The 17,043-nt window shown below is 37.9% G+C and overlaps 3 protein-coding genes across 3 annotated transcripts; all 3 read right to left on the bottom strand.

Moving 5' to 3' along the window:
- Positions 1 to 2,294: 2,294 nt before the first annotated feature.
- On the bottom strand, positions 2,295 to 4,204 carry spi2 (Spi-2 proto-oncogene). Its single transcript, XM_036575497.1, has 5 exons — positions 4,073 to 4,204; positions 3,877 to 3,976; positions 3,250 to 3,350; positions 2,941 to 3,133; positions 2,295 to 2,611 (listed from the first exon to the last, which is right to left on the bottom strand). The coding sequence occupies exons 1-5, from the start codon at positions 4,073 to 4,075 to the stop codon at positions 2,295 to 2,297; spliced, it is 714 nt and encodes a 237-aa protein (XP_036431390.1). The 5' UTR covers positions 4,076 to 4,204.
- A 1,469-nt stretch (positions 4,205 to 5,673) lies between these two features.
- Positions 5,674 to 7,877, bottom strand: spic (Spi-C transcription factor (Spi-1/PU.1 related)). The gene is made up of 5 exons (XM_036575498.1): positions 7,506 to 7,877; positions 7,204 to 7,291; positions 6,815 to 6,942; positions 6,606 to 6,696; positions 5,674 to 6,172 (listed from the first exon to the last, which is right to left on the bottom strand). Exons 1-5 carry the CDS (start codon positions 7,506 to 7,508, stop codon positions 5,718 to 5,720), a joined length of 765 nt encoding a protein of 254 aa, XP_036431391.1. The 5' UTR covers positions 7,509 to 7,877; the 3' UTR covers positions 5,674 to 5,717.
- Positions 7,878 to 13,087: 5,210 nt separating this feature from the next.
- dnajb9b (DnaJ heat shock protein family (Hsp40) member B9b) lies at positions 13,088 to 16,835 on the bottom strand. The gene is made up of 3 exons (XM_036576699.1): positions 16,749 to 16,835; positions 16,075 to 16,305; positions 13,088 to 15,305 (listed from the first exon to the last, which is right to left on the bottom strand). Exons 2-3 carry the CDS (start codon positions 16,289 to 16,291, stop codon positions 14,887 to 14,889), a joined length of 636 nt encoding a protein of 211 aa, XP_036432592.1. The 5' UTR covers positions 16,292 to 16,305; positions 16,749 to 16,835; the 3' UTR covers positions 13,088 to 14,886.
- Positions 16,836 to 17,043: the final 208 nt, after the last annotated feature.

Below are 17,043 nucleotides of genomic sequence, written 5' to 3' on the forward strand. Positions count from 1 at the left end.
CATTGCCACCTAGAGGGCATGTGCATTACTGCCTCCCAACCAAGCACAAACACTCAAATTGTCATTCTGTTTGGTAGGTCCACCGAAAAAACAAACAAATGAAGATGCATTTTAATATTAAGTCATGCTTGAATTACCAATTTGTTTTATATATGTTTTGTAATTACTTTGTGTAACACCACCTCTGCAACAAACCCTTTCAGTTGATCCATTAGTGTTACTTTTCTTGACTCATTAGGCCTAAATCCAAGTCGTGTACACAATTTCCGGAGCGTAATAAATTTTGTGACCCCTTAACACTTCTCAGGGTGTGGTGCTTACCCTCAACCGCCATGGGCTCATCTAAATAACTGACTAAGCATCCAAATGAAAGATAATTGACTCTTACAAAGCAAGAGGAGACTATAAAAGATGTTTAAACACATGCTGTGTGTGATTTTCACTTTAATATCATTAAAAATTAAAATCAAGGAGAACCATTAAAAACACTGCTCACATACTGGTCAAATATGCAAAGCAAAACCCCCACATCGCTGCCAAGGAAGATTTGACTAGCACGAAAATATTAATACATTGGCCCGCTGTGCAGTGTTGTTGCATAAAGACCATTTACATCTGCAGGAAATATTTTCTTTGATCTTATCACAAAAGTCAACATCTGATGTATGCAAAACAATAGTTAAATAAACCAGAGGCTTTTTGAAAACAAGTGCTATAGTAATGAATAAAATTTAAATGTAATTATTTATGTTTGGAGAAAAAAGGAGAAGTATTTCAAGTAAACAATACCTTGCCCACTGTTAAGCGTAGGAGTGGATCTGTTATGCTTTGAGGTTGCATGGCAGCCAGTGGCACAGGAAATGTTTGTGGAGACAGAAGGAAGAAGGGATCCTAGTAAGCTAGTGTACCAAAGTCAGTAAAGAAACTGAAGAAGAAAAGATAATGATCCAAAACATACAAAAAAATCCACCATGAGCTACTACTAAGATTGAGGTTTTGAAATGGCCCTCACAATCCCCTGACCTGAATATTATTAAAAATCTGTGGATAGATCTTGAACATGCAAGAAAACCTATGTATGTTTCTGAACTAGAAGCAGTCTGCAAGGAAATGTAGGGAAAAAATTCTAAATCAATAATGTAAAGACTGTTAGTTAGCTTCAAGAAACATGTAGAAGCTGAGATTTTAGCCAAAGGGGTTCTTACAAAGTATTGATCAAAGGAGGTCCAAACATTTGCACATGTCACATTTTGTTTTATTTTTTCCCATTATGTTAAATTCAGCACATAAATAATAATTGTCCATGAATACATGCATGAATATGTCATATTTAAGTTTGCTCCATGCAGAGGTGGTGTTAACTTGGGTAGACTTTTGCATAAAACTATATTTATGACAGCCTCATTATTTTTCTTTGTTGTTTCTGTGATTAATGTCATGAGGATCAACAAAGCCACCACCGTAAATATTCATTACTGCATGGTTTTGGTAGAAACTTTCTCATTAAATAAAGCAATCATTGATTAGAATGTTTGGGATGTAGTTAAGAATAATGGGCCTCATTCACCAACTGTTCTTCGGAAGAAATTTCTTCTTAAAACCCACTTATGCAGTTCTCACGAAGATTCTGATATTCACTAGTGTTCTGTTATTTGGGATTTGTTCTTAGGTAAGAACAGAATCCACACACACTCAAGAACACAAAGGTGAGAACAATTCTGCACTTTAAAAACACATCATAAATCTGCCATAGACTTTTTCTTAGGACCTTTCTCAGTAACAAAACTTGAAGATATTGGAGAATAAGGCCCAATGTTACTCAATTACCCAACCTGATAAAAATAATTAGACACCCTAAGCATAAGAAAACAAAGAGATAATCAGACACACAAAGTAAAGATGAGTTTATTGTGTTGAAATGGTTCATTCAAAGACAGGATGTGATGGAATTTTAAGTAAAGGACTGAACATGTAAGATTTTGTTGCTTGAAATATACAGAGCTGTGCTGTTTATAGAAGCAATATGTGTCCTTGCAGAACAGGATGTTTAAGGGAATTTCCTGTGTTTTTACATTCTTGACAGCACTAATGTTTAAAACATAGCTTTTGGATTGTTTCATTCAATCCTACGAATTGTTATCATTTAAAACATCAGGAACTGATATAAGTCATATACAGAACAGACTGAGACAGTAAAGCTGCTTCCACTGCTTACCAAGCAGGGTCTTGTTAGAGTCACTACGGCAGGTGCAGAATCATACTACTATGCAGTACTTTAGGGAAGATATCTTCTGTCAGTGTAGGGCATTTTTCATTCCCTGCTGATTCCTTAATGTAGTGAGGGTGGCTCCACTGAACTGGTAAGTCAGTTTTTTCCTCACTTTGATGATTTCCCCTGAGCGGATGTAGTTTCTCAGAGCGCGAGACATCTTCTGGTAGGTCATGGGCCTCCTGTTGCCTTTGCGCTGACCCCAGAGTTCTGCCACACGCTCCTTGTGTGTGGAGGAGAACCGGAAAACCCCTGCTGATGAAGGAACCCACGACACACAGTGTGCCATTCCAGGGTCCTCTAGCATCTCAAACAAGAAGTGAAAGAGGCGCAGCCTTTTCCCTGCAATCATACAAACAGACTTGTATACAAGCGTTGTGTGTGTGGGTGGGAAGGTTGTGACTTTTTTGGCAGAGGTTAAGCATTTCTCCTAAAAGAAACAATGGAAAGAGCCTCTGTGGAGAAATTATTGAGATAAAGATCCCCTGCACACTACATTACAGTCAGTCATAAGTATTTTGTGGCAATGACACACAAATGAGAGATAAGGGAGAATAGTAGATGGTGTGGTGGCAGTTATGGGCAGGACTGGCCACTCCTAAGCTATTGTTCCCAAAGGCAGTGCCTAGCTGCTCTGATATTATCTACCAAACCACAAAAGCAGAACTTACCTCTGCTTACAGGTGTAGAGCTGGGCAATGATTCAGCCCTCTGCTCAGGTTTTACATGTGGAGTTAAAGGCCTCTCTGGACAAGCAAGGGGGTTTAAAGCTGGCTCAGTACAAAGACTCTGGATTACTGACTCCCTCATTCCAGACTGCACACCTGGATCAAATCCAGTCATCTTCAGCTGGTGTCCTGCGTCCTTTATAATGAAAAACCAGTGCAATTTGAATAGTTTTAGGCAGCAGCTGGAAAGCTTTTAAGGCAATAGCATAAACATGTTGACCTTTGAGTTGAGCTGTGATGGACTTACTTTACCTGTTGAGTCTTTGGCGCAGAAAGCAGTTGTAGAGAACCCAAGTGGTTCGATGCATCACTATAACCCGCACCAACAATTTGTGCACTCTCATGGGAATCAGCTGTTGATAAAGTACAGAAATCAAATATAAGCTTGAAATATCGGTCATCTCTAATCATCTCTCTGATGCCATCAACTATCTGCCGATACTGACATGATTTCACTGTGCATCCCTATTAGTTATAGAAAAGTTACTGCACAGGAAAAAGTGATGTATTGAATTTACTGGATTCAAATACGACAATTTCCACTTGAAAAAAAAAAACAATTAATGCCAAAATTAGAAAACTGAAAGGCTAAACTGAGGTGATGTAATATGTTGTCGCTACCAGGAAAAATCATTGTATCTCCATTTTGGTTGTTTCTATTTTTTTAACTTCATTTAAAAGTGTAAGCTTTACACTGTGACACAAATGGACCAACAGAAATGGTCCGAAATCACATAGAATAAAATCTTGTTACCTCAACTTACACTGAAGTTTAATAATGTGTTTCCTTCTCTAATAAAGTTACTTGTTTGGAGATTTTCTGGAAACGTATCACGTTACATTTCTCAGTCTATGGCTACAAGCAATGCCATTACTCACTGTTTTCCCATAAGTCCCCTCGTCTAGTCTCCTGTCTCCAGTGCTCTTCAAGAAACTCCAAGATGACTTCCAAATCAGTCTGACAGGCCTGTGAGATATTCTGTCCAACAATATACAGATTTATCTTTTAGACATAAACTGAAATTCTGAGTTCATTATGTTAAGTCATGTCCAGGAACATAACACAAGCGTTTACCATACTGTTCTGCTGCTCTGTAACAGGAACAGTCCCTTGACTTCAGATGACGCAGTCACACTTTTCTGCTAATCTAAGAAAATTACCATTTATCAAGACCTTAGACACACATGCTAAATAAAACATAGATCGGGTAACTTGGTTCTAACCCTGCAGCAGTGCTAATGATCCATGGTGTTTCTGGCCGACTCTTATTAAGCTCCCTGCAGGCCACTGGACAGGCCTCCCTATCGTGATCTACAACCTATATGACAAGAGCGGTCTCTCTGAGATCGTGTATGTGCTGCACACATGCAAAGCCACAACCACCATAACAGCAGCAGCTCCTGATCTCCCTCTTACACACCTCTCTGGCTTTGTAAACATTATGTACCCCCTTGACCACATCCTCCTCCTAACTGAGCGAGATAAGGAGCCCAGCCACCGCACAATAACACCCCAGGTCTCTGATTCTTCAGCAGAAAACACCTCACAGAGTCACCAAGGTTAAAGGTGAAAACTGCCATTGTTCAGTCACACATTACCATGGTGTGGTAATAAGAGTGCACATTTATATGCATGAGTATACCTGCAGCCAAGCAATTAAAGATGAATGTGTTTAAATATGATTTTCACTCATTTTCCCTAGGTAAACCTTTATCTTCCTCTTAGATAAATGAAAAATGGGTGAGGAAGGTATGACAGAAAATATGCAATATTTTTACCATTTAAGAAATTAAGCACCCAAAGCAAACCTGTCAAGTCCTGAGCAATAGACTGTTTAACCCCTTAACATTCCAGGCGTATTACATACTAAGGCTTATTATTCCTTAACTACAGGAACTTCAATGCAAAGTAATGGAGCCATTCTTAGGTTGTAGAAGTGTATAAAAAAGTGTAATAAAACTGGACCTGATGGTGGGCCCATAGCTTGGTAAGGGGTTAAAATCAGAACAGTCAAGTAAAACATGTTAATGAAATATGATAACATTCAGTTTAATATTAATCCTATAGGAGGCTACTGTTTATTTCAGTTTTTCCAACAACTTGTACAAGTTATATATATATATATATATATATATTATATATAAACTTTTTTCCAAGTCTTTTTGGGTCGTTTCTTTTAGTCTATTCTTCATGAAATTTACACACAGGCATTTTCAAATTATGTCAAAAACTGGAAAAATTGAGATATGAGGTTTTCTTCTAACAGCAGCGATATATATATATATATGGGGAAATCATGTGATATGTGCCATTGTGAAATAAGACCAGGCAATAGCAAAGAGAAAACAAATTTATTGGATCATTCTAGATGAAAACAACACAAAAAAGAAATTTGCATGTTCTGAGTATTTACATCACTGTACTTAGAGCATTAGAGGATTACATAATACACTTTTTTAGTCAGGTTTATCTCATAGCATCAGTGGAACATAAGAAGATAACTACATAAAGCGTCATTTTTTAGTTTGGTCTATTTTATAGCGCCCAACAGTTCATATGTTACATTGTTAGGGCTACTTTTTTCAGTCTGGTTCATCTCATAGCATCAGTGGCTCCAGAGTTCATTCATAGCATTAACTGTCCCATAATAGTTTATATACAAGTGCATATAGCAAAATGGAAGGGTCCGGAATGGCTCATTCAGATGGAGCATGTGTTTTCAGACCGTTTCAGACCGTGATGTCAGTACAGAGGTGAGGTCATACTCCCCTTGGTAAGGGTACTGCCCGTACCAGCTGTGCCAGTCAGGTCCAGCTGAGCAGTAATAACCCTGGTCAGACGGGACTTGTTCTTGCGCTGAGGGCCCGGAGCTGGAAGCTGCCATGGTGCCCAGTCTCTGTAGGATCAGTGGGTTGAACTGGTAGGTGAGTTTGCGCCGCACCTTGATGATCTCCCCAGTGCGGCTGTAGTTGCGTAGGGCCCGTGCCATTTTCTGGTAAGTCATGGCCTTGCGGTTGCCCTTGCGCTGGCCCCAGCATTCAGCCAGCTTTTCTTTGTTCTTGGAGATGAAGTGGAAAGTGCCACTCCCGCGGTCTGTCCACTGGATGGAGTCACCCATGCTGGCATCATGGAGTGCTTCATGTAAGTATTCGTACAGACGGAGCTTCTTTCGGGCTGCCCAAGAAAAAAGAAGATGCAGCTGAGCTAACTTAGGCAAAAAAATGATTCTCTTTAATTTTACTTCTGAACTAGGATTGTAGCCACAGACAGTGCTGTGTAAAAGTCTCAGCCCCTCTAAGAAAATTTTATATATATATATAAATATCAGTCAAAGTGTTAGCATTTCCAAAGCTCTCCTTAAGGAAGTCCAGTATTTACAGTTACCATTCAGTACCTGTTATGGCTACTAAATAGTTACATTTTACTGTATTTATGTTAATTAATAATTAATAATACAGTAAATAATATAGCAAAATAGTGTTTTACAAGCAAAATCACTGCCTAGGTAAACAGTTTCGAATCATTTTCTTGGTTGAATGATGGGACTGAATTGTGACAGACAGGACAAACGGCTGACAAACAAAGATAAAAGAGAACTATTGCTCACTTTTTCCGATGCGTTCTGGTAGGATTGGGTAAAGTGTTGGGGACTCAGCTGTTGCCCATGGAGATGCCTCTGGCACAACATGAGACCAAGACTCAAAAAGACAATGAAGGGGAGCTCAATTATAAAACAGTTTTTAAAAAGTACCACAGCAAATATTATATTTAATAGGCCAATTTCTATGTTGCAAATATCAAGCACTGTGTACTTACTGATGCTTCACCCCAGTCACATGTGGTTCCTGGACCCCCACCGTGGGGGTTGTAACAAGAATGGTAACAAGAAGCAGGGTATGACACAGAAGAGTCCTGACTCCTCAGAGTCTCATAGTATTTAGTGTCTATATGAAAGGAAAGAGCTCATAATAACAACGACAACAACAACAATAATAATAATAATAATAATAAAATAATTTTACTATTTATTTAATTGTATTAAATATTGTAATTTGTGCTGATTTTTTGTTTTTATTTTCTATATTTTGGAATTTGTTCTTATATATTGATTATAAATCTTACTTTTTAGATCTACATTTTTTAAAAAATCAAAACCACTTGTAGCTTCAAAAGAAAAAGAAAAAGAAACATTTTTAGCTTCTTACCTGTGTCATAGTAGAATATTTCAGAGTGTCGTTGCATCACATCAATGGCATCCTGAAAGTCCTGACTAATGTCTGTATCTAGAGATCCCTGTAAAAAGTCAAAGCTTTTGCATTTTTACAAAGTATGATGAGACAATTGTCTTGAACACATTAGTTGTTCATACAGAAACAGTTTTTTAATCTCATCACTATCAAAGTACAGCACACGACCCAATTACAACAGCACGTAATGTTTTAACAGACTCACTTTTTACTTTAATGATTTACTTCACTGGCTTTAGCTCTTAATTTCTAAAACTCACCATGATGCCTGTTGAGTATGTGTCAAGGGATGGGTGTTAGAACAAGGTGTGGTTCAGCAGGTAGCAGGTAACGCTATATTCAAAGAGGTATTTAAGAGATTTCAGACGAGCAACTGATTTTTATAGTCTGCCCCAACAAATGGTGTGTAATAGGCTTGGGTCCATTTAAATGTAGGCCCATTTAAATGTGACAACGTCAAACCTCTCTTCGTGCAGCCCATTCTCTGTGGTACTTCTCTTTTTGGAAATGTAGACCAGGCAGGACTACTACAATTGCTCACACATTATCTCTAAATCTCCATCGATAAAAAAAAGCAAAGCTTCCAAGCCATTAGTTTGTTCAGGAATCGTATTTGCATTTCTGGTTAGATGCTTTAGGGCACTTGTGTTTATCACACCTGTAAAATGCTGTGCGAGCTGTCGAGCAACAACTGCTGTGATTACCTATTTCAACGCAGCAGCCCGGGAATCTCTTTAAATGATGGAAGGATATAGTACATTTTTTTAGTTGTTGAAAATTTTAATTCAACAGAGGAACATATAGCGTCACTGAGCTTCTCTAACAGACTCAAACTCCTGGACACAAGGTCAAGGTCGCCCTTTGTTGCTGCTTAAATAATATCATTGGAATGCCAAGGACCACCACACCCTGATTTTGAGTGATAATGCATATTGTTTGGTTGATGTATATAGTGTGTTCTGAATATGTTTCAATACACGTAATAATCAGCACTGTTGAAGAAATCTGCCTTCATACAGACTTATGTGCATATCACTTGTCACCATTTTACATATGGTGGATAATAAAACAATTTGTCTTTGTTTACAGTCATATACCAAAGTTTGAACATGAACAAATTATATATTTTGTTGATTTTCTCAGTGAAAATACATTAACATGTCCTCTACAGAGGACAAACTTAAATATTGTATTTCTCAATTTATTTGCTGAGTTTAACATTTTGTAAATATAAAATGAGCCATACATTTTGCACCAGCCACATTTTATGTTTTAAAACATAAAACATGTATTAAATGCAGCAAATGAACAGTAATTGTGGATTCAAATGTGCAGAAGTGTGTTCTCTGTAGAGGCCGTGTTAACTTATTTTAACATATAATGATCAACAAAACATGTAATTTGACCAGGGGTGCCTATATTTTATACGCAGCTATATGCATAAGGATTGCAGAACTACGGGAAGTCTAAAGCAGAAAGTTTAGCTGTAAGCAAGCAGAAAATGTATCTTCCCTGGAAAGTGATACGTAGTAACTTAATCATTTTTAAGATAAAGGCCTTTTTTTGTTAGTGCTTTCAGCAAACAGGCCTGCATTGGTTACATCAAATGAACAATTCCAATATTGATCCTTTAATCAGTAAAAAGAATTCAGCTGTCCTTTAAGTTAATGTGTGACTGACATTTCAGTGGCTGACGTTTTCCCTATGTAATCTAACACTTTAAGAAGATAGTGGTCAATTTATTTCAAGCTATCAATACACAAGTTTTAAATATCAACCGACTGACAGGGGAAGTTCCCCTTTCAGGTTTGCAGAGTGTAAAAGAGTAGATGAGCCGCGATAAAAGGGGCAGAGTGAGATTAGAGAAGCACGCTGAGATTACTGGCATTCAGCACCGTGACTGACAGGAACCCAGTGGACAACAGTCGGTCAGAAGAAAACAGTTATAAACTCAGAGTCAGGGACTTGTATATATAAAACGTGCTGCTATTGTAAGTTTAACCCCTTAATTGGCCAGGGCCCAAAGTTTTATTGCACCCTTCTATAACCTAAGAATAGCTCAACAACTTTGCATAGAAGTCCCTGTAGTTACTGAATAATAAGACTTAGTAAGTAATAAGTCTGGGATTTTAAGGGTCTAACTAAAGTGTGTGTGATGAATTTATGTGTGGCATATATGTGTGTGTGTGAGTGTGTAGTGTGTGTTGTTTGTGTGTAATACTGGAGGATAAAAGATTAAAGCATTTTGTGGTATTGCTTCCTGTCTGCACTCTCTGATAAAACACAGGGTTCGTGGGACATTGTAAAACTTTCTCTTTCCTCTCTGTGTGCTCCCTCACGGTCAGATGAAGCTATAAATCACTCAGCTTAGCTTAAAGCCCACAACATTATTCAATCTGCTGTCCAGATTGCTTTAGTACCATTATGAAAAATAACATTACAAGAATATTGGAAAGAGGGAGGGAAATTGTAAAGAGGGGTCATGTCTTATGAAGGATGAATTCAAAAAGCAACTCAAAAATGAATTTCCATGAACTCTTTTATTCTAGAATCACAAAAATACAAATACCTGAACCAAAAACTCCTTGCATACTGATCAGTTAGATCCTATCTAAAGTTGTAATCTTCAAAGTGTACAAATAGCCTAAGTTACTCAGTACTTTTTTTACTTCTAACTAAAATTTTATTGATATCTCTCAGTCAGGATGTAAATCTGGCGATAGCATAGCCACTGTTTCAGTTATTAGTGACATTGCTGGTTCTACTGAGAAAAAAAACTGCATTTTTGTTGATTTTGTAAGTTATTTTTTGCAGTTACTTGTATCCCTAAGTTGTAGTTAGGGTTGATGCTGGTAAAGTGGCACACTTAAGCTTGATCCTCTTTATACTTCATGAAACAAATAACCTGCTTGGCTTTTCAAAGCATAAAGCAAGCAAGACAGCTTTGGTTTCAATATTTTTCTCACAGACACCCAGATATCATTCACAAATATTTACATTTTGTCCTGTCTGTGTTTTGTGTGTCTTGGTTTGTTCTTCTGAATAGTGTAAGGGAGACTTCAAGCTCTTTATTAGGTATTAGGAATTATGTCAGATTATATGACATGAGGATCAAAGGTCATATTGTATATTGTAGTATTATGTATAATGTACCATGTAATATAACAAAGTGAATTATATTACATTGTACATTATACATAATACTACATTATACAGGCCAACTGTCACTCATAATTTGGGTGGCGTGTCCCACACCAGTTACTCTAAACCTGTTTATATATGTTGTTTTGTTTGTATTTTTATCTTGATTTTTAGGTGTTTTAGCAATTTAATTTTTTTGCTCATTTGTATTCCTCTTTCTCCCTCATTTTGGATTGCATGTTGTAATGAACTTTTTTGAAATGTTTTGAATAATTACCTGCCGCTGACATTCATTTATTTATTTATTTATATTCATTTTGTAGTTGCCTTACAGTCATATGCAAAGGTTTGAACACATCCAGTCAAATTAAGTGACTTTAAATATGGCAGTTTAATTCACATTTTTGTACACAATTCTATTCTTTTTTAGAGACATTTGGAAAAAATAACCATAAAGTGTTGCATAACTTTTGCACACGCCATTTTTGTTTTATTTTCTTCCTATTATGTTAAAAATCATCAGCTTATTTTATTATAAAAACAGAAGTTTAAAAGGCCTCCCTGAGGTGTTTTGCTGAAAGACTTCCGAGTGAATCTCGCCAACATACAGGTGTTAATAATACGCCTGGCGATGGATACTTTCATTTCAGTGGATACTTTGTTATGAGTTGTTATGAGTTGTACATTGTATATTTCCTCTGGGTTTTTCCAGAACGCTGATCTTGCATGCAAGTGTTTGCACTGAGCTCAATTTCACAATTGCTCATGTTTATCTGTGAGTGTGTATCGGTGTATAATTTGGCATGAGTGCATACATGCGCGTGTGTGGCGGTTTCATCTTGCCAAAGTATTTACATTTTCCAGGCCAAACTGTAGTGAGCATTTTATCTTCTCAAACAAAGAACCGCTTTCCTTCCCCTTCTTTGCAAGCCCTATTCAAAAGGACTATTAATACCAAAGCCAATGTGGGAAGGCCTATGTAACCACAACCATGTTCAACTTCTTTATTTACTGCCGCTTAGTGAAAACACAATAAGTTCCCAAAGTGCCTAGCGTGCCTCATGCCTGTATCAGTGAAAGGGGCTTTGGCATTAAAAAAGATACTGTATACTGCATATGGATTACTGTTTGTGGGTGAGATTATGGTGGAACTGTTGCTGTTGACACAGGGCACTGTGTTCAGCATATCTCTTTTGGGTATCTTTATTATAGCAAACATTGTTTTCCCCTTTTGAGCACTGTTTTACTTTCACCCATTTTTCAGTTGTGCTATAAGCCAGTTTAGATGTCCTTAACTAATTCCTCATCAGTGCATAACATCCAGCTACACATTCAGTTTTGATTAAGTTTTGAACTTATATCAGTTTGAAGTTCGGTTTGGGATGAGAACTAAAATATCACCATTATCTACTTATGTATTGAAAGCTGTTTCAACACGCTTTTTAATACTGAGTTTTACACCAGTTGTAGGGTAACATGCCCTTAGTTTAAGTTTTCATCTGCAACTTTGGGCAAGCGCACTCTCTAGTTAGGCAAGCAAACTCTCTAGTTTCTTGAACCAAAGTGGCCAAAATTGAAGTAAGATATAAAACTTTCTTAGATGTGTGTGGGTTTCTTTGGCTTCACTTCAGGCCTAAGAAGTTAGTATACATTGCCATTTACTTCAAAACTTCATTAAAGTTCTAAGAACAAATGCTAGTCTTGAAAAAGTTTTTTTTTTATCTTTTTTACTAATTTTATCCAACTTTTAGGCTGAAATAGTACAGTAAGCCAACACCAGATTCAGAGAAAATTAAGATTTGTTAGCTCACTAGCTAGCCAACTCAGCAGCTTCAGAACTCCAGTCACAGCATTGACCACAGCATCTCCTACACACTAAAAAGATGGCTCTTCAATGGTTCTTTAGTAAAGAAAATGGTTCCACATAGAACCATGAACACTCAAAAAAGCATTTGCATAATTAAAGGGTTGTGTTCTTCAGATTGATGGATAATGTGTTGTATATGGTTCTATATAGCACCAAAATGGTTCTGCTATTGTTATGATGTTAAGCTTGTAACAACAGAAGAACCCTTTTTTGTGCAATATAGAACCATATACAACACATTCTCCATAATTTTGAAGGACCACTGAAGCATAAAATGGTGCTTTTTAGAACTCATGATTCTAAATAGAACCACTGCCTTTACTAAAGAACCCTTGAAGAACATCTTTTTTGAGAGTGTAGGATATTTTGATATTCTTAATAGTATATCAGAGGGTAAGTAATAACATTTAGTGGAGTCTGTGTAATACACTCAAACTAAGGCTGAGTTAACATTAAAAACATTTTTAAAATGTTATAGAAGGTATTTATGCTATTCATGTGTGGTAGGGCCGCTCAATGGGGAGGACAACTAGTTAGAACACCTGCATCTCATTTGCTAGTTTGTGAATGATAACAATCATGTAGATCTGCTTCTGACTTGTACAGTATGATCATGAAATATGATTATAATATCAGAAAGGGTTATTATGTGTGTGTATGTGCTTAGTGTATGAATGTAGTGCATAAACACAGCAAAGAAACCTGAAAACATTTGTATGCAGTGCATATTTTATGAAATCAAAGCAACAAAAGAAGAGCATTTGATACAACCATAAAGCTATGGAAGGCATTCATGCATCATAAATTATTAAGGTGTGCACACACACCAAAACAGCACATAAAGTGCTCATTACAATATTGCACGTCATTCTGTATGTCATCAAAGCTATGACATGAGGTAACAGTTGGTGAAGCTGAAGAAAATGATTAGGGTAATCCTGTGACAGTCAAGTATATCTATTGCCAATATGGGTGAAAGGCTTTGGCTGTTTTCTAAAGGAAGCCACAAATACACAATCAAATCATCTGATGGCAGCCAACATTAATCTGTTGGTTTCACCACTTATATGATAAAGGACGCTGATATTTGCCAACAACATGACACATCATACTATATTCAATTACAAAAGGCAACCTTTCTTTTGCTTCCTACCAAATGCAAATTACAGTCCCTGTCCAAAAACCCCATGGTCGTTGCTGTTAAGCCTGAGGGGCTGGAAAGATTGTGTGATGGTGTAATATTACTGAAGTTACCTAGCAAGATTCCCAAACAGCAGAGAAGGTAGAGGTAATTATTGCACATTTAGGGGATTCCCCCAGTCTAAGAACCCAAAAGCTGTTTGAGAATTACGGGTAACAACGGGTGGCAGCGGCTCAGTAGGCTATGGCTCCACCTACGGAACATAGTGGAGACTGGTTCAACCTCAGTATAAGTGCAGTAGGTTAGCATAGTTTTGGAGGAGTGTAGGTTTAAGCACCCATCCTCCGACTTGCTCTTACGCCCTTGGGTAAAATCACATGAAGGAATACTCCAGCATTTTCAAGCTCATCTCTACCTGCTGCATCTGTATCGTACAGTTGATTACAATACAGACAATATCTTCTGTCCAAGAAAAGAAACTCTGTTGACTCAAAAGTGTATCTGCCCATTTGCTTCTACTATACATGTGTTTTGAGGAGACATGTTTTATGTTCTTAAGTACAGCATACCACATCAAAATGATGTGGTATGCTGCAGATGCAGCAGACAGAGATTAGGCTGAAAAAAAGCAAAGTACTCCTTGGTGTTCAAACATGGCAACCATGTCTCCTATAGCCCCCCACACCAGCATGGCAACCCTGAAAAGAGCATGAACTGCTCAGAGACCCTGCTGTGCATAAATGAATGGAAGATATAGGAATTGACATATCTATTACGCAGATCACACAACAAAAGAACGAACAAAATAAACATTTAAAGGTATAGTTTGATTGACAAGAAACAAAAAAACTGAGTTATGATTGATAAATTAAGATTTTAGTCCTGATAACTAAAAAGCCTGGCCAAGAACTGATGACACACTGGCCTCAAGCATAATCTCAAATAATGATTGGCCAAAATCGTGAAAATCTTGTTGGTATTATCTTGCCAAACACCTTTATGTTTTCTGCATTTTTCTTTAAGGGGTAATATATTCCCAGACAATGCATTTTGAAACAACTATGTGAGGCCATGCATAAAAATCTTTCAGGTTTATATACTAGCTGGCTTACTTTTTATTTATTACATATATAATAATTAAAATCTTTTTAATCAAACTATTCCTTTAACTTCATCAAGCTGAATCAGATTATGCTTTTAACACTTACACTGAAAGGCTCTAAATAACTAACTCAAGCTTTATCAACGCCACCAATTAACGGTCATGGCTATAACTGCTGAACTGCAATTGCCTACAATGATAAATGTGCATCCCTGTGTACAAAAGCTATCAGGAACATCCCAGATTTTATCCTGCACTAAAGCCCTTCATGTAAGTGTTTGTTGCAGCATTGCATTACTCTGCATAACTTTTTGAAAAATGTCACTGATACTGATCCAAATCAAAAATAGGGAGCCACAGCAAAAAATTAAGCATAAGCCTGAGTCTGGATCAGGAGCACTCTGTGTATGTGGTCACCATGTTTCCCCTGCGCTGAGTGACTGTCCTGCAGTGCTGCTGTCTTGCAGAGCCCTGAAACCCGCTGCCAGTGCTGCGCGAGTGTCCGTCAAACGAGAACATATCTGCAAACATGTCATCAAACATGCCACCGCCAAAAGAACTCTGGAAGTGTCTGCTGTGTCTTCTGTGCGTCTCCTCATGGGACTGAAAGTGGCTTTCAAAGTGCCTCTTGTGCTGGGAGTGTGGCGATTGTCCAAAAACATCGAAGTCTCTGAAAATGTCCTCAAAATTAAAACTGAATGGTTGATGGAAATGGCCGCCACCTGCTTTTGTGCCCTCTCGGCCAAAAGGGCTATTCCTCATCTGATCATACTCCTGCCTCCTTTTGCTGTCGGACAGCGTTTCGTATGCTGAGGAACAAAATGAGGTAAGAAATTAATACAAGTTAATACAAGTGTTACAAAATCAGACCATATCTCCACTGGGAAAACAAAACTAGACACAAAATCATCAGCTTAGCTTCTCTAAAATGTTTTGAGGCAGTAGATGTTAGAGGTGGACGATATGGCAAAAACATAATATTGCGATACTGCAATGTTCATGATAAACTATATGTAAAGATATTTAATTTTTCAGACATCTAATCAGTTAGAACAGAGAAAAAAGAACCAGAAGCACTACATTTTAAAAATACTATCAAAATTTATGAACACAATGTTTTTATTCTTTATTTTACATACTGTGTTGCACTAAATCCAGTTAAACAGGAGTAATTTTGCTCTCTTTATAATGAAGCAGGCAGTGTTCAGAAAAGCATATTGTACTGCCCAGCCCTACACTCTTAAAAAAAGATGGTTCTTCAGTAAAGGAAATGGTTCTATTTAGAACCATGAGTTCAATATAGAACCATTTCATGCTTAAATGGTTCTTTGCATGGTGAAATGGTTCTTCAGACTAATGGAGAATGAGCTGTGTACAATAATACATTCTCCATCAATCTGAAGAGCCATCTCACCATGCAAAGAACCATTTAAGCATGAAATGGTCCTAAATAGAACCAAATAGAACCATTTTAAGAGTGTAGCAGATACATAACAAATGCAAAAAACGTGGCTCTGGCGGTGAGTCATCGCAGATGTTGCTATTCACATAACAATGTCAGCTGGGCAGTAAACGCACCTTCAGCAATCTCCCTGAACTTTGCCTCAGCATCTGGGCTCTTGTTCTTGTCCGGATGATACTTCATGGCTAACTTGTGGAAGGCTTTCTTGATCTGGCGTTCAGAGGCGTCTCTGGGCACACCCAAGACTTCATAGTAGTCTTTCTCAGCCAGGATGAGCTCTGTGATCATCAGAACGCACACAGCTAGGGTGAACACAGACTGAGCCGTGGCCATGGCTGCTGTCAGTCCTTTAGACAGAAAGGAAACAGCGGCTGTTAACATCATTTCACAAGCGCTTGTGCAGCTGTTGCTGGGGCAACCGCTCTGACAGTTTGCTTTGACACTTTTCACAAAGTTGTGGTTTCACGGACAGACACCACTTCTACACAGAGAGAAAACAGTTTGTTGAAACTCTTCTTTAGGTTTCAATAAACTGTTTTCACAGGTACTGAAACCGTTAAGCGGTAGCCAGCAGGCTAAGTAAAAGAAGAAGAGCTTAACAACAGGAGCAAATAACGTTACGTCAGGAATCCGTAGGCCTGAAGTTGGAGATTCTTGACGTCTATCTCACAACACATTTAGCGTTTATTTACTTTAGAACTTTACAACATCTCCTTTAGCCAGTGAAGACATTTACACCGTAGTTATGTTCACACCGTTATATTAAACAAGTATTAAATAAAGGCCTTACCGAAGCGCTGGTGTGGTTGTCGGCCTCTGGCTGCATCGGACGGTTGACAGAACAGCTGATCAGTTTTTGGACGCCCAACATTGTATGTGTGACGCTGCAAAAGTTCTGTACCACGACGCGTAAAGCTATTGGTTGAATCTCAGAATGGGTGACTAGCAGCATTTTGATTGGTTCAGGCAGTGAGCGCGTGTTTTCCTTTTGCTACGCCGAGAAAATACTGGCTGTGTCTTAAACCGATCCACATTGCCCTACGTAGTGGATTGCTGGTTAACTAACGTTTATCGGTTTGTACAAC

This window comes from Colossoma macropomum, unplaced genomic scaffold (assembly GCF_904425465.1).
Source record: "Colossoma macropomum unplaced genomic scaffold, Colossoma_macropomum, whole genome shotgun sequence".
NCBI lineage: Eukaryota > Metazoa > Chordata > Actinopteri > Characiformes > Serrasalmidae > Colossoma > Colossoma macropomum.

Excerpts from the sequence above, each read along its gene's own strand:
- spic (XM_036575498.1), bottom strand. Across the intron at positions 6,943-7,203 it reads AATATTCTACTATGACACAG|ACACTAAATACTATGAGACT; the intron begins GTAAGAAGCTAA and ends CCTTTCATATAG. Across the intron at positions 6,697-6,814 it reads GTGACTGGGGTGAAGCATCA|TCTTGGTCTCATGTTGTGCC; the intron begins GTAAGTACACAG and ends TGTCTTTTTGAG.
- spi2 (XM_036575497.1), bottom strand. Across the intron at positions 3,351-3,876 it reads AGGGGACTTATGGGAAAACA|CTGATTCCCATGAGAGTGCA; the intron begins GTGAGTAATGGC and ends CTTTATCAACAG. Across the intron at positions 2,612-2,940 it reads CTCTACACCTGTAAGCAGAG|GGAAAAGGCTGCGCCTCTTT; the intron begins GTAAGTTCTGCT and ends GTATGATTGCAG.
- dnajb9b (XM_036576699.1), bottom strand. The coding sequence starts at position 16,291 with ATGGCCACGGCTCAGTCTGTGTTCACCCTAGCTGTGTGCGTTCTGATG. Across the intron at positions 15,306-16,074 it reads GTTCAGGGAGATTGCTGAAG|CATACGAAACGCTGTCCGAC; the intron begins GTGCGTTTACTG and ends TTTGTTCCTCAG.